Here is a 24,429-nt window from a genome sequence, read left to right on the forward strand (position 1 = left end):
TTAAAAAGTACTAACTTCAGGATTGGTAGAGCAGAAAGTATGTGAGCTAGGGTTAAACATTTGTTCTCAGTCAGGTTGAAGGTTCAAATGTTTCAACTTTATCTGTAAAGATGGTTCATTTTTCTTTTAAATTTTTTTAGTTGTAGGTGGACACAATACTTTTATTTATTTATTTTTATATGGTGCCAAGGATCCTACCTGGTACCTCACATATGCTAGGCAAGTGCTCTACTGCTAAGCTACCACCGCAGCCCAAGATGGTTTATTTTTGTCAACTAGTTTTATCTCTTAAGACTGCAAATTTGCAGTCAAGTCAGAGAATAATAGATTAGATTTGAGTGAGGTCTTAAAGCTTGATTAATCCAATCCCCTCATTTTATAGATAGGGAAGCAGATCCAAGAGAGGTCAATTGATTTGTGTTAAGTAACACAACTGGTTAGTGGAAGTATTTACAAATGACTCTACATGATACATGCCCAACAGTTATACCACTGGAAAAGGAAACTTCCATTGATATGCTTCTTAGGATATTTCACCACAGGTAGAAACTATTCATGGAGTATTAGATTGCATTTTAGAACTGAATTCTCATCCCACTTTGCCTCCAGTTGAGCAGGGAAGACACCCCCCCTCCCACCCATGCTCACTAGAAAGATACTACATGTAAGCACATTCTAAGGAGATTCTGCATGTCTAGATGGTAGGGCACAGAGGTGGGGCAGTAAGGCCTCCCATATCAGTGGGGTAGGAATATCGTACATATCGTTCTTTCACTGCTTCCTCAATCAGCATGTCATCAGCCTAGTATGGAGGAGACTAGAAAGAACTGGCCCCCGCATTTTCCTTCATATGTAGTATGAATTCATGGAAAGGACTATTTTCTCTCTAGGGCAATTTGGTCATTGTCAGTGCTGGCACCAAGAGATCGTGGTGCAGCATTGGCTGATCACTCCAGCCACCGATGTTCCTGAATAGGTTTTTAACTCCACATATAAGCCAATGATCACGGTAGTTCACATCAAGGGAGAAATGACGGATTCTCCTTTGGGAGTGTAAAGAGGATAACATTGGATGTTAGGTGTAGGCCAAATTTTTAACCTGCATGTGAGTTCAGAACTAGGCACAAGATTGAAAAGAGGGGGCTGTCCTTGAAAAGTGCTGGCAAGGTTATGGCCCTGGAGATCTATTGACTTGATAAAAGGGAGTTGTATGAGAATACTTTAAGTAGGAGGAAGGGGAGTTGTTATAGAAGCTGCTGTCCATGGTGCCATTCAGAAACTTCAACTCTATTTTGCAGAGGTTGAAAGACTAGGGTTATTAACAGCCTAATCAACTGGGATTACTGATTCTGAGGGTGGGGAATAAAATTGGTATGGTTTAGGAACTGTAGCAGTGAAAATATTATGCACAGAGGAGGTGAGCATTGAGAGGCCGGGGAGCACATGTTTTGGTTTTGTTTTTATTTTGTTTTGTTTTGTTAGTGGGGATTCAACCCAGGGCCTTGTGTATGTTAAGCACACGCTGCACCACTGAATCATACCCCCAGATACTTTTTTTTTAATTGCAAATATATAAAACATAAACTTTTTCATTTAAAATATTTGAAAATGAATAATTCAAATTTTAAATATTTGAAAATGCATAATTCGTGGTATTAAATCCATTCACAGTGTTGCCAACATCACCCTACCTAGTTCCAGAACTTTTTCATCACTTCAAATGGAATTCCTGTATCCATTAAGCAATCAGGCCCCCTTCTTCTCTCTTCTTAGCTCCTGCCCACTAATCTGCTTTTTTTCCCTTATGTATTATGATTGGATTAAGTCAGACAGATCTGGGTTCATTTTAGCACTGCCTTTGTTACTGGTATGTCTTTGCTCAACTGATTTAGCTTCTCTGAGCCTGAGTTTTTCACACTTTTAGCACAGGGACAAAAATTCTTAACCTGCAGAATGCTTGGGAGGATTGATTTTTTTTTTGTTAAATATTTAAATATCTGGTTTATCTTTGAATGAATATGTAAGACCTACTAGTTATTGTTTGCTTCATAAAAGCAATAATAAGTTGGGCATGGTGTTACATATCCTCAATCCCAGCTACTTGGAGCCTGAGGCAGGATCACAAGTTCAAGGCCAGCCTGGGCTACATAGTGAGACCTTTCTCAAAACCAACAAAAAATAACAGTGGGGTCCATCATTTTGAATCCTACTATGTTCAAACTGCTGCTTCCCTCAAAATTCAGATAACATATAACTTAATCATGTCTTCTATAAGGGCTGAAGTAGGAAATTAAATTTTTAAAAATTTTTGCTGGGCTGGGGATGTGGCTCAAGCGGTAAGGGCGCTCGCTTGGCATGCGCGCGGCCTGGGTTCGATCCTCAGCACCACATACCAACAAAGATGTTGTGTCTGCCGAGAACTAAAAAATAAATATTAAAAAAATTCTCTCTCTCTCTCTTTAAAAAAAAAAATTAAAAAAAAAATTTTTGCTATACTGGGGATTGAATATGGGAGCTCTACTACTGAGTTACATCTCCAGGCCTTTTAATTGCTTTAAAAAAAGTTTTATTCTAATTTGTTATATGTGACTGCAGAATGCATTATAATTCATATTACACATATAGAGCACAATTTTTCATATCTCTGGTTGTATACAAAATATATTCACATCTCCTTCTACAAGCTCTTCCTCTCATCAGTATTTCTTTAGCCTGTTTTATTTTTCCCTTTGTCACTTGTCTCTACCTGATGTTGTCTAGTCTCCCCCACTAGAATGTGAGCTTTTTTGAAGAAGAGGCTTTGCTCACTGTTGTATTCACAGCACCACAGGCATGCCTAGCATGTAACTGGTGCTCAGTAGACATTTGCTGAACCATATATAAAATAAATGATATATATGTATAAATAGCTATATAGATTTTCTAATTATAAAAGTAGTACTTATTCTTTGTAATAAAATACTAAAAAGTATAAGAGAAAAGAGTATAAAAAATTAGAGGAATTTATCAATAGTAACATATACCCCCAAGAAATGTGTTTATTCAGTCATCTTTAAATTTGAGGTACTTTGACCCTGTCAGGCCAGTAAGTAATGGAGATTTGCTCCATTTGTTTTTTGGTTTTGTTTTTTTTGTTTTTGATTTTTCTTTCTTTTTTAAAAGAAGGTAAAGAAGGATGGCTCCACAGGGATTACCTTGGAGAACACAGAATCCAGAACCAAACAATAGGGCCTTATGTTATCTGGGGAAATCTCTTATTTTACCTCCTGTAACTCTTGGTACCATAGTTAGGCCTAAATATTACTTCTGAACATTGCCATACAAGGCACTTCATTTAGCTGGGCTTATAGAGATTAGATCATGCACAGGAAGCTGGCTCTTTGGTTATCAGGCTCCACAGAGGAATCGGGAGGCTTAAGCAATGTGAAAAATTAGGAAAAACTCAGAGATCTTTTTTTCCCAGACTGTACAAGTGCCTTCATGGCCTTTGTTTCCTATAAACAGCATTGAGTTCTACCTTGGTATTTTTTTTTTTCCATAAATAAGAGCCTCTTTAAGCTTCCCTTTCCTCATCTTTAAATAGGGCTTCTAACACTGACTTTGGGAGAGTGTTGTGATTTTAATGAACTCTTTAAAGAATCTAGCATAGTACCTGGAAGATAAAAACCTACCATTAAAAAAAAAAAAAAAAAAAAAAAACCTACATAGTTCCTGGAAAATACTAAGAACACAGTCATTGTCAATTCTTCTTCTGTCTCTTTTGTCATCATTATCATTGTCCATACTATCAGGTGTGCTCTGCTACTAAGCTACACCCCCAGCCCTTTTCATTTTTCATTTTATTAAGTTGCTGAGGCTGGCCTTGAACTTGGAATCCTCCTACCTCAGCCTCCTCAGTCACTGGGATTACATGTATCACTGTGCCCAGTCTTACTATCAGATTATAATTTATTATAACAGAATTACATTTTGAAATCCTATTGGGTATTTTTTTTCCATAGTTAGGGTTGAATTCAGGGGTACTTAACCACTGAACTACAACCCCAGTCCTTTATTTTGTTGTGGGGGGGCACCAGGAATTGAATTCAGGGGCACTTGACCACTGAGCCACATCCCCAGCCCTATTTTGTATTTTATTAGAGATAGGATCTCACTGAGTTGCTTAGCACTTTGCTAAATTGCTGAGGCTGGCTTTGAACTCATGATCCTCCTCCACTGCCTCCCGAGCTAGGATTATAGGCATATGCCCAGATTCCCCAGTCCTTTTTATTTTTTGTTTTGACACAGGATCTCACTAAGTTGCTGAAGCTGGCCTCAAACTCATATTCCTCCTGCTTCACCTTCCTGAGTAGCTGGAATTAAAGGCGTGCACTATTGCTCCCAACTCCTACTGAGTTTCGTTTGATTGGAGTTTTGAGTAGTTTTGCCCTTCCTTAGGCACTTTAAATTATCTACCTTGAATTATTATAATATAACAGAAGTATTGTTAAAAGCCAACATTCTTACACTTAACTGTGCAAAGCCAGTGCAAATGTAGATGTGCAAAATATTTTCTTTGAACATTTGTTGAATTGGAGAGAATAGGACATGCCCATGTGGCAGTTATATCTTAAGGATGAGGAACCTACAGTGAGCTACATTTTGTTTGAAATCTAGGGGTTTTTAAACTTAATTTTTTTCTCCCCTAGTGCTAGGGATTGAACCCAGAGCCTCATATATGCTAAGCACATGTTCTACCACTGAGTTATATTCCTAGCCCTCCAAGTCTAGTTTAAAGTTTTCCTTCCTTCCTTCCTTCCTTCCTTCCTTCCTTCCTTCCTTCCTTCCTTCCTTCCTTCCTTCCTTCCTTCCTTATTTTTTTGGTACTGGGGATTGAACTCAGGGGCACTCAATCACTGAGCCATATTTCCAGCCCTATTTTTTATTTTATTTAGAGACAGGGTCTCACTGAGTTGCTTAGCCCCTCACCATTGCTGAGGATGGCTTTGAATTCTCAATCCTCCTGTCTCAGCCTCCTGAGCAGTTGGGATTACAGGTGAGCGCCACCACGCCTGGTTAAAGTTTTTCTATTTGCAGGTAATTTTTAGTTCCAAATAGCAGGCCTTGGGCAGAAGGACAATTATTGTATAGAAGAATAACAGGGAAATTAGGAAACTCAGAGGTAGCCAAAATTAGGTCAGGAAGAGGTCAGAAAACATGTTAATTTACACATTTACAGCTGCACATATGGAAAGGTGCTCAAGTTCAGTGTCTCTGTTTCAGCTTATTTGCCAGACTAAAATGGTTTCATCACCATGTTAGGCATTCCCTTCAGGATAAAATCATGTGCCTTAGGAAAAGAGTTTTGCTTAAGATAAGACTCTACCCCTGCTAAGTGTCTGACATCTGTTTCCCACTGTTCTGGCCTTGTAGCAGTAGTGTGTCTCACCATGTCCTTTTCTCTAGGTATATGTGGTCGGGAATGAGCCTCTAACAGTGTTGCTGGATTCCCTGCTTCCGGTCCTGGGAGTGCTCTTTTCTCTCTACTGTTTTACCAAGCAGAGTGTGTCTCATATAAGGTAAACAATCAGCAGAACCTTATTTGCTTATGAGTAGAATATTATTTGTTTGTATAGTGAATTCTTGACTTATTTTTTTTATAAGTCAGGAAAACATTTGGGGATCCTTTTATTCTCCTCATCTAGAAAAAATAAAGACTTTTGTAGATTGAGGGGGAGTGGATATAATTTTTAGATGACTTTCCTCAGCCTCAGTCCTAGACTATAGAGATGAATTTTTTTTTCCAAATATAAACACACTACTGTTTGATCTGTGAAAAAATACTGCAATTATATGTCTAGGAAGGAGGAACAAAGGTGGCTCTTAATAACCTTGTGGAGAGTTAGAGATCAAGTCTGAAAAATTTGTGTGACTGTAGCACATCGTAAGTTACCTTGAGATTTGGTATTGGTGATGCAAAATCTCAGTTATCCAGAAAATATTCTATGTTAAAATTTAAGTAGCACTCATTATGTATCAATTATATTTTCACAGTCACTTATTGTTCTTCCTCCTGATAAGAGTTCATATATATCCTTTCTAAAGTCCTATAGAATTCTGATTTTAGGTGTTTCCCTAAAATGTAATTTGATAATAAATAATAGTCCTACTTTGCAGGGTCATGATGAAGACTAAATATGCGTTAGAGTGTTTAGCACAGTCCCTGGCAAATAGTAAGCTCACTAAATGGTAGCTATCATTACCATGGTTGGAAGAAGATACTCACTCTGTTTATTATTGAAAGCTTACATACTGTCTTTGGTTTTTCAGGTTTCACTTAGCTCATCATTGTAACCAATAGCCACAATGACAATGACAAGAAAGGATGTAGTAGATGATGAAAGCTTTAGAGCTTTTGAATTTAGTTTGAAAGGATTGTCCATATAATAATTTGTTTCAGTTTTAAAATCTAAGTTCTCACAGCACTGTTATGTCCTCATCAAAGACCAACAAAGAAGATATGAATGTTTATTCCATTCCTATATAGATAAAAGGGTATGAGGAAATTGCAGTATTTTGTTGGTATGCTGTTTCTTGGTCACAAGCTGTTGGTCCCACTGAGAATAGGTGGTTTTTATCAGTGTAAGCTTTCATTCAAGTGCCTGATCCAAAGGCAGTGGTACACTTGCAATTACCAAAAGGGATTAAAAAAAAAGAAGAAGAAAAGAAAAGATCACGTGCAGCTCACGTGGCATATCAGGGTTGCCTCCAGAGCCAAGGATTAGTCAGGCACTCATTGAATTTTAGGGTATTTGCATTCCGAAATTCACAAGATGCCTACTTTCCTCTCCTGTGTTTCAGTCGAACTAGGTGATTGTGCCAGCATTTAGAATGCAGTGGAACCTGACAGTCTTTCTCTCCTTTTTTATGTTAGCTTGTTAGAAGCATAGTGTAAGATGACAAGCTCATTCATAACTGCTTTTTCTGCCAGGTCATTTTGCCAAGAGATCTTATTATGGATCCTGGAAAAACTGGAAAGGAGGAAGGCAATTTCCAGCCTGAAAGGCTTTGCAGGATTGGACAAAGCTGTACCCTCTCTCCATTCTCTCTGTCAGTTTAGAGCTGCCACCCAAGGTGGCATTATGATTACAGTTAAAGAGGCCATTAGGTGAGTTCACCCATCTTCTACTGTTTCTTTCTAAATTTAATTCTACCTAGAAGACCATTCTGTGACTTAACCACTAAGGGGCGCTAATAGAAAAGAAACCAGAAACTCAAGCAGCTGAGGCACTTGCTATTTATAATATCCAAATGAAATGTGAGCCTTAAATGATCCTCCAGGTTTTTTTCCAAGATGCCAGCTAATAGTAAGTGTGATATATTGGAGCCTTACAGCACTGCATCACAACAAGCCCACTTCTCAGAGTCTGCCGGTTAATCAGAGTAAAGGGCAGCACATGTTTGCCCTTAACACCAGAATAATCCTTCTCTATTTCTGACTTGCAAAATGGTGTGTATTCATAGTCAGGTTATTCCTAAGGAAAATGGTTTGATAACTATCTTTTGTGGTAATTTTATGATGGGGGTTTGTTTCTCATAGGAATTTAATAGAAAGTACTTATTAAATATTAGTAGACTGGATACTTTATTTCTCCATCTGACAAATTTTATTTTTTGTGGTCCTGGGGATTAAACTCAGAGCCTCTTTTATGCTAGGCAAGTGCTCTACTGCTCTATACTTCAAGCCTTACAAGTATATTTACATTATTTACACTTTCTGAGTGATCTCAAAAGTATGTTATTACCTTCAAATGGAAGTTGTTGTAGATCATAGACCATGTACTACTTAGCTGGCCCAGCTGTCTCTACGGGATTTCATATCTCATTCAAAGTGCTGCTTTTTTGGTGAAGTGTTTAAATTTAATTTTATATTCATGGTTAACTTAGTAAAGTTTTATTTTATTTTTTTGCAGCACTGGGAATTGAATTTGGAGTATTCTACTATTGAGCTATAGCCCCAGCCCTTTTAATGTTTTTTATTTTGAGATAGGGCCTTGCTAAGTTGCCAAAGCTAGCCTTGAACTTACTATCCTCCTATCTCAGGCTCCATTTATGCACATAAATTACAGGTATGTGCCACCGTGCCAAACTTATTAATTTGTTCAAGTTTTAAAATATTCTCAATATGACAGACTTGAGGAAAATAGAAAAACGCATAAATTTCAAGTGGAATTGTCAGAACAAACTAAAGCTCCTAGATGACTGAAAGCTTGAACATTAACAATATCCCAAAACCAAAAGAGCAAAATTATTTGGCATGTTTATTTAAAAAATACTTTAGAACTGTTTTTAACTGGGAACCATGTTAGTGATGGTATAGAGAATTTTGCAGTAGTTAGCTTAGTAGTTGTAATTTACTGCAGTCTTAACAAGTTTTTGGTATACTTCTTAGTGCAGGTATATCAAAATCCACAGTTCTAAGCCGGACTCAGTGGCATATACCTATAATCCCAGCCAATTTGGGAGGGTGAGGCAGGAGTATTGCAAGTTCCAGGCCAACCTCAGCAACTTAGTGAGGCCCTTAGAGAGACTCTGTTTGAAAATAAAAAACAGAAGGGGCTTGGGGTATACTAGGATATAACTCAGGGATAAAGTGCCCTGGGTTCCATCCCTAGTACAAAAAAAAAAAGAAAGAAAGAAAGAAAAGAAAAGGACTGGAGATATGTCTTAGTAGTAAAGTGATTGCCTAGCATGCATGAGACCCTGAGTTCAATCCTCAACACCACAAGAAAAAAAAAAAATTTCACCATTCAGTTCTTACTGAAACTGTAATTTCTCTTCAAGATAGGAAAGGATCAGTAGACAATGATTGAATGAATGTTTATGGGCTATCAGAAGGAATAGCTCCTTAACTTGGGGTTTCTACATAGGCTTCTAGGGATCTATAATTCCTCTTGAAATTATGCAGATAAATAAATTTTATATGCAAATATGTTTTGTTTTAAATTTTACATGCAAATATGTTTTGTTTTGTTTTTGGAGAGGGTCCACAGTTTTCATTAGAAACTTAAAAACAATCTGTGACTTGTCATTTGCTGTATAGCTCCTGCTTATGATGTTAGTCCCCTAGAAGCAAGCTCAGGCACCTTGCTCTCTATCACCACTTACCTCTCATTCTGTCATTTTCCCAGGACACAGTCAATACGTTTGTTTAAGCCAGGCATGATGGTTCATGCCTATATTCTCAGCTACTTAGGAGGCTGAAGCAGGTAGATCACTTGAGCCCATGAGTTTGAGATAGCCTGGGCAACATAGTGAGACTTGCCTTAAAAAAAAAAAAAGTTTATAGAAGTAACTTTATCTGATCATCTTTGAATTTAAGATCTTTGGATATAGAATTTTTACTTTCTATATCTCACTATTTTGAATTGATTCTTTATTGTTCACATTTTAAGAGTAAATAAAATAGTGCTTTTTAAGCTAATTGTCATAACTCTTTAAGAATATTTGAATATAGTATTATTATTATTTTTTTTTATACCAAGGATGCTTAACCACTGAGCCACATCCCCAGTCCTTTTTATTTTTTATTTTGAGATAGGGCCTCATTAAGTTGCTGAGGGGCTAAGTTGCTGAGGCTGGCTTTGAACTTGGGATCCTCCTGCCTCAGCCTCCTGAGCCTCTGGGATTATAGGCAGGCACTACTATGCTTGGCTAAATAAAGTACTTCTTTTTGACAATCAGGATGATTCACAGAATCTTAGAAATAATATTTGTCCATTTCAGCTTTTCTTTTAACATAGATATAATGGAGAAAACATGACTGATCTGAAGGATTCTGGGATAACCTAGAAATAAACTTAAGCTAACTGTATAGGTTGTTTATTCTGCTACAGGAGCATGAAGGCCATGTTATTTGTGAGCTGGCAGATTGAGATAACCTGCCTAAGGATATGGTTGCCCAAATTAACTACAGTGCTTTTCAGTGAGATAGAGCAACATTTGCCATTTTTTAAATTAATTTAGTCTGGAAAAAAAAAATCGGTCCCTTCTCTGTTCACAAAAATGACATATATTTTTTGTATAATACAAAAATGCATAAAAAACCAAAATCAACCACTATCCTATTAGCTATTTATAGTATTTTAGTGTTTGTTTTGTGAATCTTCTGTATCTTTGTGTTTTTTTTTTTTTTTTTGTATGACATGGTATAATAATATTGAATCTTGGTCTTTTCACTTATCAGGTGAATTGAAACCCAAATCCACCATACCTCATGAGAAGTGTCCAGAAATTTTATGTAGTAATAGCATTCTTTTTAGAAAAAGCCAAATTTTATTACTTGCCAGTCATATTTGATCTACTCATTTTTATGAACTTTTTTAGTACTAGGGATTGAACCCAGGGGTGCTCAACCACTGAGCCACATCCCCAGCTCTTTTTAAAAATATTTTATTTAGAGACAGGGTCTCAGTGAGTTACTTAGGGCCTCTCTAAGTTGCTGAGGTTGGCTTTGAATTCTCAATTCTCCTGCCTCAGCCTCCCAAGCCATTGGGATTTCAGGTGTGTGCCACTGTCTCCCCACCCACACACTTATTTTTCTGAACTTTTATATATTTTCTTATTTCAACCCATTGATTCATATGAGTTGAGATTGACTACATCTCCTTCCGTGATGATTGTCTTTTCCCATTATCCATAACTTTTCAGTGGCTCATCATAAAAAGTCAAACTTCCTTTAAATGACATCTAAGGCCCTTTATGATCTTTGTAGCCTTCTGTTTCTCAGTTCTTTCTCAGGAACCAGATTATCATTTACTTTCATTCCTCCTTGCTTTGGCAGCTTATGAAATAATTGTGGTTCTTCAACATTCATCTTAAAAACCACTTCCTTCATGAATGTTTTCCTATGTTACAAATGAACATATAGGATACAGGACATAGTAAATATAGTTTCTGAGAAAAAATACTTCATGTTTTGTCAGCATGGAGAAATAGAAAACTAAGTTAAATAAAATTTTTGAGATCTTTCTAATGATAAACTGTATGGAAATAATGTTATTTTGGAAGATTATTATGGGGTTTCAAAAAACATTATCTCTGGGTGACCCTGCCAACACAAATCTTGTTCTGCATTGCAGTGATGAAGATGAAGATGAAACCCTGTACCAAAAACTATCCTCAGAGCAGAGCCAGGTGGAGCATCTTGGGGACTTGCTGTCTCATTGCCAGGCGTGTGGTTTAGCAGGTGACTTCTTCATCTTCTGTTTGAAGGTAAGAACTCCATATAGTATATGGCAAGCTTTATTCTGAGGTAGTTCCAGGAGGCCATTTGAATTTTCAAGACATTCATAATTTTAGATCCTTAAATTTAGGTCCCAATTTAGGGAAAATGAATAGACCACATATATAAGGGTAATTGGGATGGTAAAAAGAAGAAACTTATCCTCAACAGTATTGATGTGATCTAACTACTTTCCAAGGTGATGTGCACTAAATTGTTAGAGATAAACAAAACAAAATTATTGATCTATGAAAGGGTTAATCTTTGCTCTGTGTTGACAGTAAGAACTCTTTTGAAGTTAATAGCAGGTTTTCCAGCTATGGAGTAATCCCTTATCCTTTCTGACTGTTGTTTTGTCAGGTATTTGGAATGGAGATTTAGCAGTTGTGCCTCCTTCATTTCACTCCATAGCCACTTGAAACCTCTTCTGGGTTTGTTTCTTAGTGCAGAAGTTATGATTCCTTTTGCCCTAATCTGCAGTGGTAATGTGTGTCTCATAATGTTATCACTGTCTGATAAACACCAGCCAGTGATGTCTAGCTTTGCTTTTTTAACTCTTTCCATAAAGAAGGTGTTTACGTTAAGATGTCTGTGGAGTTTAAGATCTGTATGGGTGTATGAGAATGCAAAAAGAAAGTCAGGACTAACATTTCTAGAAATTGAAATAGGAGACTCTTTTTTTTTTGATACTTTCTTACCTCCCATATTCACATCCATCCCTACACCCAGCCACTCATTCTAAACAGCATTCCCAGGAGATGTGTGCTCAATTGTATGCTTTTTCTTTTTCTTTTTCTTTTTTTCTTGCTTACAAAGCAAAGGGCTTTTCTGTAAACCAGGTTAACTCTAGTTTGTCATGCTTGACATTTTGGGCCAGATAAATTTTTCTTGTGTGGAGTTGCCTTGTGCATTATAGAATATTTAACAGCATCCATGACCTTTACCCATCAAATGCCTATATTACCCTCTAATGATGACAATCAAAAATGTCCTTCAGACATTGCAAAGTGTCCCCGGAGGAGCAAAATTGCTCAGGCACAGTTGAGCACCACTGCTGTAAGATGTCAGTTGTTGTGATAAGGCACTAATTGTTAGGGAACTTAAGGTTTCCCTACCCAAGGAAATTTACAATGTAGATGGGTATGTAAAAGCCTATAAAAGCCACAATAATTAACTATCCATTAGTAGAAGTTTAGTTCTAAGTATCTCTTTTGTGTGTGTGTGTGTGTGTGTGTGTGTGTGTGTGGTACTGGAGATCGAACCCAGGGTGCTCTACTAGTGAGCTATAACCCCCAGATCTTTTTTTTTTTTTTTTTTTAAGAAGGGGCTTGCCAAGTTGCTCAGAAGAGCTTTGAACTTGCAATCCTCCTGCCTCATCCTACCTTACCTGAAATTATAGGTTTGCATCACTGCTCCCAGCTGAGTTCTGAATATCTTAAAGGGAGGGCATCTAATGGTATTTGAAAGGACCTTAGGAAATTATGTGGTCTGAGGGCTCAATTCAAGGAAGGCTAATAGAAGAGTTCATAAAAATAATGATAAAGTAAGAAGTGTGTATGTTTTTATTAGGAAAATTTAAAAGTTCATATACATGACAACATAATGTGCTTATACTATGCAACTTACATTTGTTCACTCAACGTTGTCTTTGGGTTCTATGTTGATGATAATCTAGTTCATTTATTTTAACTGCTGTGAAATAATAAATACATCACTGTTCTCATACTGGACATATAAGTTGTCTCCAATTTTAGTCTATTATAAATAAAGCTATTTATTATACATTGCATATGTACTATATGTTTCAAACAAAGGTTTCTAGCTACATTTGCAAAGCTCTTAATTTTGCTGGCTTTTACTTTCCTTCTGTGCTTCAGGAGTTGACTCATCTGGCTATGGAAAGTGAAGCAGAGTTAAAACCTAAGCCCTTCTCCTCCAGCAAAAGCCTCTTGGAATTAGAGCAACATCATGCAATTCTTGTGGAAAGCCAGGAACGGAAGCTGCTAGTGCTGCAGCTGCTGGCTGTTCTGTGTGAGAGAATGTCTGAGCAGATATTCACAAACATCACTCAGGTTAGTGGCTGCCACATTTTAGATCCAGTCTGATGGTATTAGTCTGTTTTGGTTTCTTTACATTCTTTCCAAAAAATGCCCAGAAATGTTGCTCAGAGAGTCATTTGATGACACCTGTGTTACCATTTCCTGGAATTCTGGTTAAATATGCAAATACTGAGCCCACACTAGGCCAACTGAATCTAAAACTTTCTTAGGCTCCTAGGAATCCACCTGTTTAACAAGCTTCTGAGGTGATTCTCATGCACATAAAACTTTGAGAACTATTTTATATGTTGATATGTTACATCACAATGGTTTTCAACTTTGAGTACAAATAAAGTTGTCTGAAATCTTTTTCAAAATATTGGTACTAGCCACCTTTTAGATATTTTGATTTAGCACATCTGCATGAGAGCCTGGGCATTTTTACTTTTTTAAAGCTTCATGTGTATCAAAAGTTGAAAATGATTAAAAAGTCAAATCTGAGGGCTGGGGTTGTAGCTTAGTTGTAGAGTGCTTGCCTAGCACATGTGAGGCACTGGGTTCAATCTTCAGCACCACATAAAAATAAATAAATAAAATAAAGGTATTGTGTCCATCTACAACTAAAAAATATTGTAAAAAACCAAACTCAAATTTGAAAAAATAAATGACTAATATGATCACTTTAAATTCCATATGTACTTTAGCTGACAACTTATCTCCACAACACCCTGTGAAATTTTAAGATGTTTAAAAAAAAAAAAATGCTTTCAGGGCAGTTGTACTTTTATTTATGAGTCAGTGCCTGAATTTTATTGGCTTAGACATTATTTTTACTACCTTTTTAAAAAATAGGAAATAAAAGTAATATGGCCTAGGCAATGCAGTCACCATCTTTAACCACTTTACAAGAATTGTTCTTTGGTTGGTGAATAGTTATTTGTAAGATGGTATGATTGTCATGCTTAAATCTGATTCTCCAGCTCTTTGTATGGCTGTCATTGTCATCTGCTTCTGGTGTTGCTAAGCAGCATTTCGCTATAGCTCCTGCTGAGAAAATTTTCAGCTGCCTGTCAGCTCTGACCTATCTTGCCTGTTTAATGAAAATTATGTTCATGATTTCTTTCCTGGCCTCTTATTCCTTTAGTTCACTGACCCCATGTTACTCAGTAGGGTGATTTGTTTCTCCTATGTTTATATCTCTTCCCTGGAGACTCTTTCATCTAGACCTTGTGTTTTTGTTTCAGGATGCTAGTTGGAAGGGGAAATGGCCTAAAAACTGATATGACTTGAGCTTTTGCACTTATCTGACTTTACTCCTAATTAAGGAACAATGGTGTTGGACTAGTACAAAAATTATTTGTCCCAAGAGATTATCCTTTAGCTAAGGTAAATGTGTATTAGAACAAAAAAACCACAAGGAAATAATAAATTGAATTTAGTAATCTTACTGCTACTGATAATATTGGTATGTTATTTTGAAACACAGATGGATAAAGAAAATAAGTTCTAAGTAACCACTGATATTATTAGAAATCAAGATTTTTAGCATAAGAAAAAATATAAATATGAAATCAAAGAACTAGGAAAAAAATCTTAGTTAGAAGTATGAATCCATGATTAATTTTTTCTCTTTTTTAAAAAAATAGGTATTTCCTAGCATGGTCAATGCCAAGAAGCAATGACAACCTAGTAGCAATAAGCATTCTTAGTGCCAGATTATTGTTATGAAATACCATTTTCTTTTTTTTTTTTTTTTAAAGAGAGAGGGAGAGAGAAAGAATTTTTTTAGTATTTATTCTTTAGATTTCGGCAGACACAACATCTTTGTTTGTATGTGGTGCTGAGGATCAAACCCGGGCCGCACGCATGCCAGGCGAGCGGGTTACCACTTGAGCCACATCCCCAGCCCTGAAATACCATTTTCTTTTGAGCTCTATCATTGAGTACATCCCCAGCCCTTTTCTTCTTCTTCTTCTTTTTTTTTTTTTTTTTTTTTTGAGATGGGATATCACTAGGTGGCTGAGGCTGACCTTGAATTTGTAATCCTCCTGCCTCAGCCTCCTGAGTCTCTTGGATTACAAGTATGTACCACTATGCCTGACTTGAAATACCGTTTTCTAAAAGAACTCAAAACCTGCTTGGTTGTTTGTTTTGAAAACAGTATCTTGTTATATTGTCCAAGTGGGCTTTGAACTTATGATCCTCCTATCTAGCCTCCCGAGTAGCTGAGATATAGATTTGTGCCACTGTGCCTGGCTCACTTGAAGTGCTTTGGAATAAAGGTTGATTTGAGGTCTGGATTATAGTCTGGGGTAGGAGTAATACATTGTAAGTTTCAAGGCATTTTGTTGTGCCCAAATGCAAGGAAGCTATCAGATTGATGGGGTTATGTCAGTACATTCACGAGCCAACTTGAAGGGTTTCCCATTGGTCATAGAGAGGACAATTGTAATATTAAAAAAATAATAATGTCTGCAATAAATTAAGGCACATCAAAGATACGAAAATATAAGCAAAAACCCCTATAGCACATCTTTGAAGATTGTTAAAACACTATTTATTTTGCAAATTGATAAAGAGAAAGAATAAAGTACTTATGTTGCCTTTCCAAAAGAACTAATTTTCAGTAGTAATCAAATAATCAGTAAAGGAAAATTTATCTTTATAGGATACTCACAGTCAAGAAATTCAAAGTGAGGACTAGAAAATTACATTTTGCAACCCTCTGGGGGAGATAATGGACCTAGGTAACAATCATAGATTTCTGCCGAAATTGTTAGATGAACTATCAGTGGTATACTGAATAATGAATATATGAAGCCCAAAACACCAAAGCAACTGAAAATCCCCCCAACATATTATTATGAAAATTTTCAAATTTGAATGAATTTTTGCAATTATTTTACTCTTGCTTAACATGAATTAATTATATCATATTAATGAGGAATATTTGTTTATTGAAAGAATTTTACAGTGAATACTTATACACCCACTACCTACCAAAATATGACTATTAGTGTTTTATTATACTTGCTTTATCACATAGTTATCCATTTGTGTATCCCTATACCCATCTTATTTTTGGTACATTTCAGTGTTAATGCAGATATCAGCATAAATCCCTCTAAATATTTCAGCCTGGCATGGCTGATTGCCCATTATCATAGGTGGACAAGTGGATCATACATACCTCCTCATGTAATGCATTAGGAAGTATGTGGCACCACTTGGGAAGGATGCTTACCCCAAAGTCAAAAATCTGAAACTTAAACCAGAATCTAACCAAGAAAATGCAGGGCCTGGAGGATCCAGGGAAGCACTGCCATGAGGAAGCAATTGGCCAACTCCAGAATGTGGAAAATTCTACAATAGGGTGGATCAGTTTCTTCATCAAATAAATGGCTTTAGGGCTGGGGTTGTGGCTCGCCTAGCATATGTGAAGTACTGGGTTCCAATCTCACCACCACATAAAAATGAAAGAAATTGTGTCCACCTACAACTAAAAAATAAATCTAAAAAAATTAAAATGAATGCTTTAAAAAAGAGCAAGATCCTGATTCAAACAAATTAATTATAAGAGGTTGTTTTTTTTTGTTTTGTTTTGTTTTTTTTTTTGTACCAGGGATTGAACTCAGGGACACTCAACCTTTGAACAATATCCTCAGCCTTATTTTTTTTAATATCTTTATTTATTTATTTTTTAATGCTCTACACTGATCTATAGCCCCAGCCCAGCTCTATTTAATATTTTATTTAGAGGCAGGGTCTCACTGAATTGCTTAGCACCTCACTTTAGCTGTAAGAGGTCATTTTATACCAATTATGGACCAGTTATCAGGAGATATTAAGGAATTCTTACTGAGTATAATCATGGTATGGTAGTTACATAAAATACAAATCTCCTTATCTGTTAGAAATGCATGTTAAAGAGATGTATGGGTAAAAGATTAAATATTCAATAGAGTATGCTGGAAGATGACACATTGTATATATGAGGTACAGAAAGGAATATGGGATGCTGTGGTCTCTGTACTAATGAGTTCTTTCATTCCACGGCTACATATTGAGAGCCACATACTCTCTAGGTACCAAGTTCACAGCATGAACAAAACATACATGTGTCTGTGCTCTCATGGAGCTGATATTCACATGGTGGAGAGATACAATAAATAAGAAGGCAAAAATACATAGTGTGTTGGATGATGGTAATTTCTAGAGAGAAAAACAAACCAAGAAAAGAGGAATGTTAAGAGGAGTGTGGTAAATAGGGTGTCATGGAGAGCCACACTGTGGAAGTACCTTTTTAGCAAAAACCTAAAGGTGGGGAAAAAGGGGATTCTTGAGATCCATAGTGTAACAGTTGTTTCAGATAGAGGGAACATGGCCAAAATGTAGTAGGTCAGCAAGAAGGCCAGTGTCATTGTTGTGGACTGAGCAAGATTCCCTTTTTTCTGTCCTTTCAGAAAAATGCCAGCACTTTCTCCTCGCTATAACAGCATCGCTACAATCAGCAGAGTAGAAGTGCTTCTATGTGGCTTTTTCTTTTTCTTTTTCAGATGTTAATTTTTTTTTTTACATAAGTAACACATGCTCATTGTAAAAACATTTCAACAACATGGAAGTGCATTATATAAAAAGTAGGGGCTTCTGGTTAAAGACAATGTATTGAACACGTGTGTTTGCCCACTGTCTCTGGAAACCAAGGGATCAACAGAGTGGAGAAGAGAGAGAAGTTAAAAGAGAATAACAAAATTTGGAAACTTGAAAATAGTATCTGATCTTGCAACTTAGGAAATTGGAAAGCTAAATGTCTGCATGGAGAGAAATCAAAAGCAAACCACTCTGCCTCAATAAGGCTGTTAAGATTTTTTTTTTTTTTTTTTGTAAGGAAAAGAAAAGAAAGAAAATGTTGGAAAAAGCTACTTTTCACTGCAGAGCTGTGGGAGAACTGGAAGCACTAGAGAAACTCTATAAAGATGGAGCTGAATATACAGCTTAACATGGTTTGCAGGGCTGTATAGGATTCAGGAGACCCCCTTTTTCCTGAAATTTTTCCAACTCTCCTCCTTTTCCCTCCCCAGTGAAAAGCCAGAAGTTTATTCTTGAGAGATGTTGAACCTGAGGCACTCTGAACTTGAGTGAGAGTGTCAGATTGAAAAACAGGAGGCTTATGATGAGGGCTACTCAACAATGAGGCCTCTAACCCCCTTCCACTCAGTTGTCAGCATTTTTAAAAAATATGTATTTTTAGTTGTCAGTGGATCTTTACTTTATTTATTTGTTTACATGTAGTGCTGAGAATTGAACCCAGTGCCTTACACATGCTACTTTCCCAAACCTGAAAATTTCTTTCTTAAAAAGGATTATACTACTTGTTTTACATCCTTAAAAAAAAAAAAATATATATATATATATATATATATATATATATATATATATATATATATATAGTGGAAAGGAACCTAGAAAAAAAGTTGGAAGACTAGATAGTTCTATTTTAGTAATTTAACAGTACTTCTGCTGATATGAAAGCTAAATATAAATAAGGAGTACTTTAGAAAACTCTTTGGAGGCAAAATAGGTAAGCTAAGATGATGGAAACAATAGTTTCTCTGGAAAGGGCTAGTGTCCTTAATTTCTAGGGTCAATAAAATCTTCTGGCTGGAGAGAATGGTAAAAATTGCTATAACCAGAATTGCTCTTTCAGTAAGTGGAAGTTTTAAATATTCTTTCTAGTTTCCTGCTTTGCTCCAAAAAACAAGTGTTAACAGGCCATTCTCCTGACTTTAGACTTGCAGTAAAGATTCTAGCACAGCATGTGATTTGTCCAGAGAGGTAAACATGCAAGCTTGCATGGTATTTAGAGGCTGATTATGACCTATCTCAGCCTTCCCATTTTCAAAATGATATCTCCTTTTTGGGCCATTAATCCTAAATAGGCATGTGTGCATATGTGTGTGCATGCATGTGTGTCTGCCATCCTTTATTCAAAGGTGTTTCTAATTAAGGTGATTACACTCAGTTAAAATGATGCTGACCAGTGCTGGGGTTGTGACTCACTGGTAGAGCACTCGCCTAGCATGTGTGAGGCCCTGGGTTCGATCCTCAGCACCACATAAAAATAAATAAGTTAGCCAATCCCAAAAAAACAAATGCCGAAATATTTTCTTTGATATAGGAGGCTGATTCATAGTGGGATAGGGAGTGGGAGCATGGGAGCAATAGACACCCTCTAGATAGGGCAGAGGGGTTGGAGGGGAAGGGATGGGGCATGGGGTTATTAGTGATGGTGGAATGTGATGATCATTATTATCCAAAGTACAGGCATGAAGACACGAATTGGTGTGAATATACTGTGTATATAACCAGAGATATGAAAAATTGTGCTCTATATGTGTAATAAGAATTGTAATGCATTCTGCTGTCATATATAAATAAAATATAAAATAAAGTATTGTGTACAACCAAAAAAGTAAATTAAAAAAATGATGCTGACCAAATTAATTCCACTTAAAGCTTAATTGTTAGCCAAATGCTATATAAAATTTCTATATGAACAATCTTAAGCCTTTATTTTTTTTAGATGTTGATGGACATTTATTTTATTCATTTATTTATATGCGGTGCTCAGAATTGAATCCAGGCAAGTGTTCCACCACAGAGCCACAACCCCAGCCCCCACTTTTCCTTTTTTAAAAGTAGTAGGGATTGAGTCCAGTGGCACTGAGCCACTGAGCTACATCCACAGCCTTATTTATTCATTTTTGGGACTTGGGAATTTAAGCTAAGGGCATTTTACCACTGAGCTACATTCCCAGCTTCTTTTATTTAAAGACAAGGTCTTGCTGAGTTTTTTAGGGCCTCTTTGACTTGTTTGGAGCCTCGCTAAGTTGCTGGGGCTGGTCTTGAACTTGTAATCCTCCTGTCTCAGCCTCCCAAAGTGCTGGGATTACAGGTGTGTGCTACTACACCCAGCCCTTTTTATTTTTTATTTTGGGACAGGGTTTTGCTAAATTGCCCAGGCTGGCCTTGAACTCCTGCCTCAGTCCCCCAAGTAGCTGAATTTAAAAATATTTGATTCTTATAAATATATCTGGATCATTTGTACAGATTATTTGAGGATACTGGCTTCTAGATAAAATTAAACATCTCCTCCCTCATTCTTTGCTTATTAGAATTAGACTGTCAAATGCAGGGAAATATTCCTAAGGAAGAAAAACTCCTTAGGAGACTCTCTAAGATGGTTAGAAAGTAACAAGTCCCCCCCTTTTTTTTTTAAATAAGTATAGTTTTTTTAGAGCAGTTTTAGGGTTATAAGAAAGTAATATGCATTTATGTTTCCTCCATGTCTTTTCAGCAGTAGAGTGCTTGCCTGGTATGTGTGAGGCCCTGGGTTCTATCCCCAGCACCACAAAAACAAATTAAATAAACAAAAATAAAGGTATTGTGTCCACCTACAGCTAAAAAAATATTTTTTTAAAAAGAAGAAATTGAGAAGTGCTGAGGTTTCTCATATGTCCCCTGTGCCCACTGTTTAGATAGCCTTCCCCATTATCACCATCCTCCACCAGAGTGCTACCTTTGCTGCAGTGGTGGTCTTTTTGTTTGTTTCTTGTTTTTGCAATACTGAAGATCAAACCCAGGGTCTTCCATGTGCTAGGCAAACAATCACAGCTACATTCCCTTTCCCCTTTGTTGCAGTTAATGAATCTACATTAACACATCATTATTACCCAAAGTTCATAATTTACATTAGGTTTCTCTGGATGTTGCACAGTTTATGAATTTGGACAAAATGTTTCTACCATTAAGTATCCTATAGAATTGTTATAGTGTCCTAAAATCCTCTGTGTTCCACTTATTTATCTCTCCCTCTCTTCTAATCTTTGGTAACTATTGTCTTTTTACTGTCTCAGTGTTTTTTTTTTTTCTTTTCCTAAATTTATGTAGATGGAATCATATAGTATTTAATCCTTTAAGATAGGCTTCTTTCACTTAGTAATATGCATTTATGTTTCCTCCATGTCTTTTCATGACTTGATAGTTCATTTTTTAGTACTAAATAGTCTTCCATTGTCTCAGTGTACCATTTAAATTCACCTTATGAAGGAAATCTTGGTTATTTTCCAGTTTGGGCAGTCCTGACTAGAAATGTGGTAACAACCATGTGTGGTTCTTTTTTTTTATGTGGACATAAGTTTTTAACTCCTTTGGGTAAATATTGAGTGCAATGCCTGAATTATATGGCAAGAGTATATATAGTATGTTTTTTTTTTTTTTTTTTTTTTTGCTTATATTTAAAGAATTGAAGTCTCATTGTATTGCCCAGATGCCCCAAACTTCTGGGCTCAAGTGATCTAACTGCCCTAGCCTCCTGAATATCTGGGACCACTGGTACATGCCACCATGCTAATCTATTTAGTTTTTCAAAAACTGCCAAACTGTCTTCCAAAGTAGCTGTACTATTTTGCATTCCCACCAACAGGGAAAATTCCTGTTTCTCCACATCCTCATCAGCATTTGGTATTGTCAGTGTTCTGGATTTTGGCTGTTTTAAGGGGTGTGTAGGAGTGTCTCACTGATGTTTTAGTTTGCATTTCCTTAAGGACATTTGATGTGTAGCATATTTTCATATGCTTGTCACCTGTATGTCTTCTTTGGTTAGGATTTACAGATCTTTTGGTAAAAGACAGTTTAGGACTTTTGTAGTCGGGTTGTTTGTTTTCTTATTGTTGAGTTTTAGGAGTTCTTCAAATATTTTAGTTAACAGTCCCTTGTCAGAGATATTTTTGCATGCATTTCCTCCCAGTCTTTGTATTCTCTCGATAATATATTTCACAGATCAGATTTTTTTTTAATGTTGTCCAACTGATTACTTCTTTTTTCTCTGGATTTTGCCTTTAGTGTTATATCTAAAAAGTCATCACCAAACCTTGAATCATTTATATTTTTTCCTAACTTCTAGCAGTTTGATAGTCTTGCATTTAACATTGATCCATTTTGAGTTAATTTATGAATTATCTTTATTTTCAATTTCCTGGCAAAATTCATGAAAAGTAAAGGATGTTCGATTAGTATATTAAAACAGTTAGGAAAGTATAGGCTTTCTCCTTTAGTAACTTTATGACCTTGAGCAAATCACACTGTCTTCATTTCATAATGAGAATAATAGTACAAACCTTACAGAGTTGATATGAGAATTAAGTGAGATTATGCATGTAAAACACTTAGGAGTTTCTGAATTGCTGAACAGGGGAGGTGCTAGAAGGGCAACTAGGTCAGAGAGATTGTGGAAGTTCTTTATCTCATACCCGTACCTTGTCTTGTCTCTTCATCTGGTTGACTTATGTATGTTTTGGAGTGTCCTCTTACCAGTTTATTAACTGGTAAATTAAAAAAGATAAAACAAACTCAGACATACAAAGAATTTTGAATTTTTTTTAACTCCACACTAATTCAAATTTCTATTTTTTGGTAGGTAGTAGACTTTGTAGCGGCGACACTGCAGAGAGCATGTGTAAGCCTGGCTCATGAGGCAGAGAGCACTGTGGAATCGCAGACACTGAGCATGTCCATGGGGCTGGTGGCGGTCATGCTAGGAGGAGCTGTTCAGGTGAGTTGTAGAAATGAGCCAAACTTGAATGGAGGAAAAGAAAAATAAAATCCTTGCTGCTTCCCTTCCATTCTTTATGAAAAATAAGAGTAGATATTGTATCTATGAGAACCAGGATGAACAACTTAGATTGTTAACGAGAATTCTTTCCAAAGTAGAGGATAAGGGAGGGGGGATAGTAGGGGATAGGAAAGGTAGCAGAATACAACAATTACTAATAGGGCATTATGTAAAATTGTGGATGTGTAACCCACCTGATTCTGCAATCTGCATTTGGGGTAAAATTGGGAGTTCATAACCCACTTCAATCTAATGTATGAAATATGAGATGTCAAGAGCTTTGTAATGTTGTGAACAACCAATTTAAAAAAAAAAAAAAACAAAGTAGAGGATAAGGGAAAGCACCACTTCTACCCTGTTACTTGAGTAGATTTCACTGCCTGTTCACATCTGGTGGACACTTGATTTGGAAATATCTAGCATAGTGTTTTGCATTTAGTGTTTGTCCTCACTTCCCAAAGCTCAACAATGGCTCAGAAGTTCCTACCACTGTAGTCAGTGGACAGCATTTACTAAATTTTTTTTTTTTTTTTTTAGAGAGAGAGAGAGAATTTTTTTTAAATATTTATTTTTCAGTTTTCGGCGGACACAACATCTTTGTTTGTATGTGGTGCTGAGGATCAACTCGGCCGCACACATGCCAGGCAAGCGCACTACCGCTTGAGCCACATCCCCAGCCCCCAGTATTTACTAAACTTTAATCTTAGTTGCTTAGGACTAAAGCTATTGTGAACAGTCCACTTTAACCCAAGATCCATTGTTCAACCCATATCATGTAGCATGTTAAAGGTTTGCTTTCAACTACTTTTAATTATGTCTTTTACACATTTAACTCATCATAATTTTAAAATTTATTCATTCAAACACAATTTTATTGTATCCTTACCATGTGCCAAGTTACTGAACTAAGGGGCTGAGAATATAGCATTGGACAAGATAGATATGGCCTCTACCCTCATGAAATGTATAGTTCAGTAAGAGAGTCATATGCTAAATGACTATTTTTAAAAAATGCTTAGAGCCAGAGTAGCCATGTATACCTGTAATCCCAGTGACTCAGGAGGCTGAGAAAGGAGGATTGCAAGTTTGAGGCCAGCCTCAGCAAATTAGCAAGACCCTGTCTCAAAACAGAAAAGCTTAGGGATATAGCTCAGTGGTAAGGTTCCCCTGGGTTTAATTCCCAGTACCAAAAATACATACACATGCGTGCACATATATACACATGTACACTTAGAATTGAATAAAGTGCCTCAAAAGAGAAGTGCAGGATATCAAGAGAACATAACCCTCTAATAAGGTTGAGGAGATCTCCAGTAAATTTAAGGTACGACTTGAAGGATGAATAGGAGTTTGTATGTATAGCAGATGGAGGAAACCCTTCCCATTAAAGAAACATCATTTATAAAGGCTCAGAAGCAGGAAGGAGCTTGGTGTACTTGAGACACTGATTGAAG

The 24,429-nt window shown here is 36.5% G+C and overlaps 1 protein-coding gene across 3 annotated transcripts in view; it reads left to right on the forward strand.

Annotated features, from left to right (window-relative positions):
- TANGO6 (transport and golgi organization 6 homolog) overlaps positions 1–24,429 on the forward strand; it is a 186,348-nt gene that overhangs the window by 43,586 nt on the left and 118,333 nt on the right. For all 3 annotated transcript variants that reach the window (XM_081274396.1, XM_081274397.1, XM_081274398.1), the window contains exons 8-12: positions 5,446–5,558; positions 6,971–7,147; positions 11,121–11,253; positions 13,141–13,335; positions 22,781–22,915. In XM_081274396.1, coding sequence (XP_081130522.1) covers positions 5,446–5,558; positions 6,971–7,147; positions 11,121–11,253; positions 13,141–13,335; positions 22,781–22,915 — 753 coding nt within the window. The remainder of the gene's footprint in view (positions 1–5,445; positions 5,559–6,970; positions 7,148–11,120; positions 11,254–13,140; positions 13,336–22,780; positions 22,916–24,429) is intronic.

The sequence above is a fragment of the Spermophilus citellus genome (genome assembly GCF_964194105.1).
Source record: "Spermophilus citellus genome assembly, chromosome: 18".
NCBI lineage: Eukaryota > Metazoa > Chordata > Mammalia > Rodentia > Sciuridae > Spermophilus > Spermophilus citellus.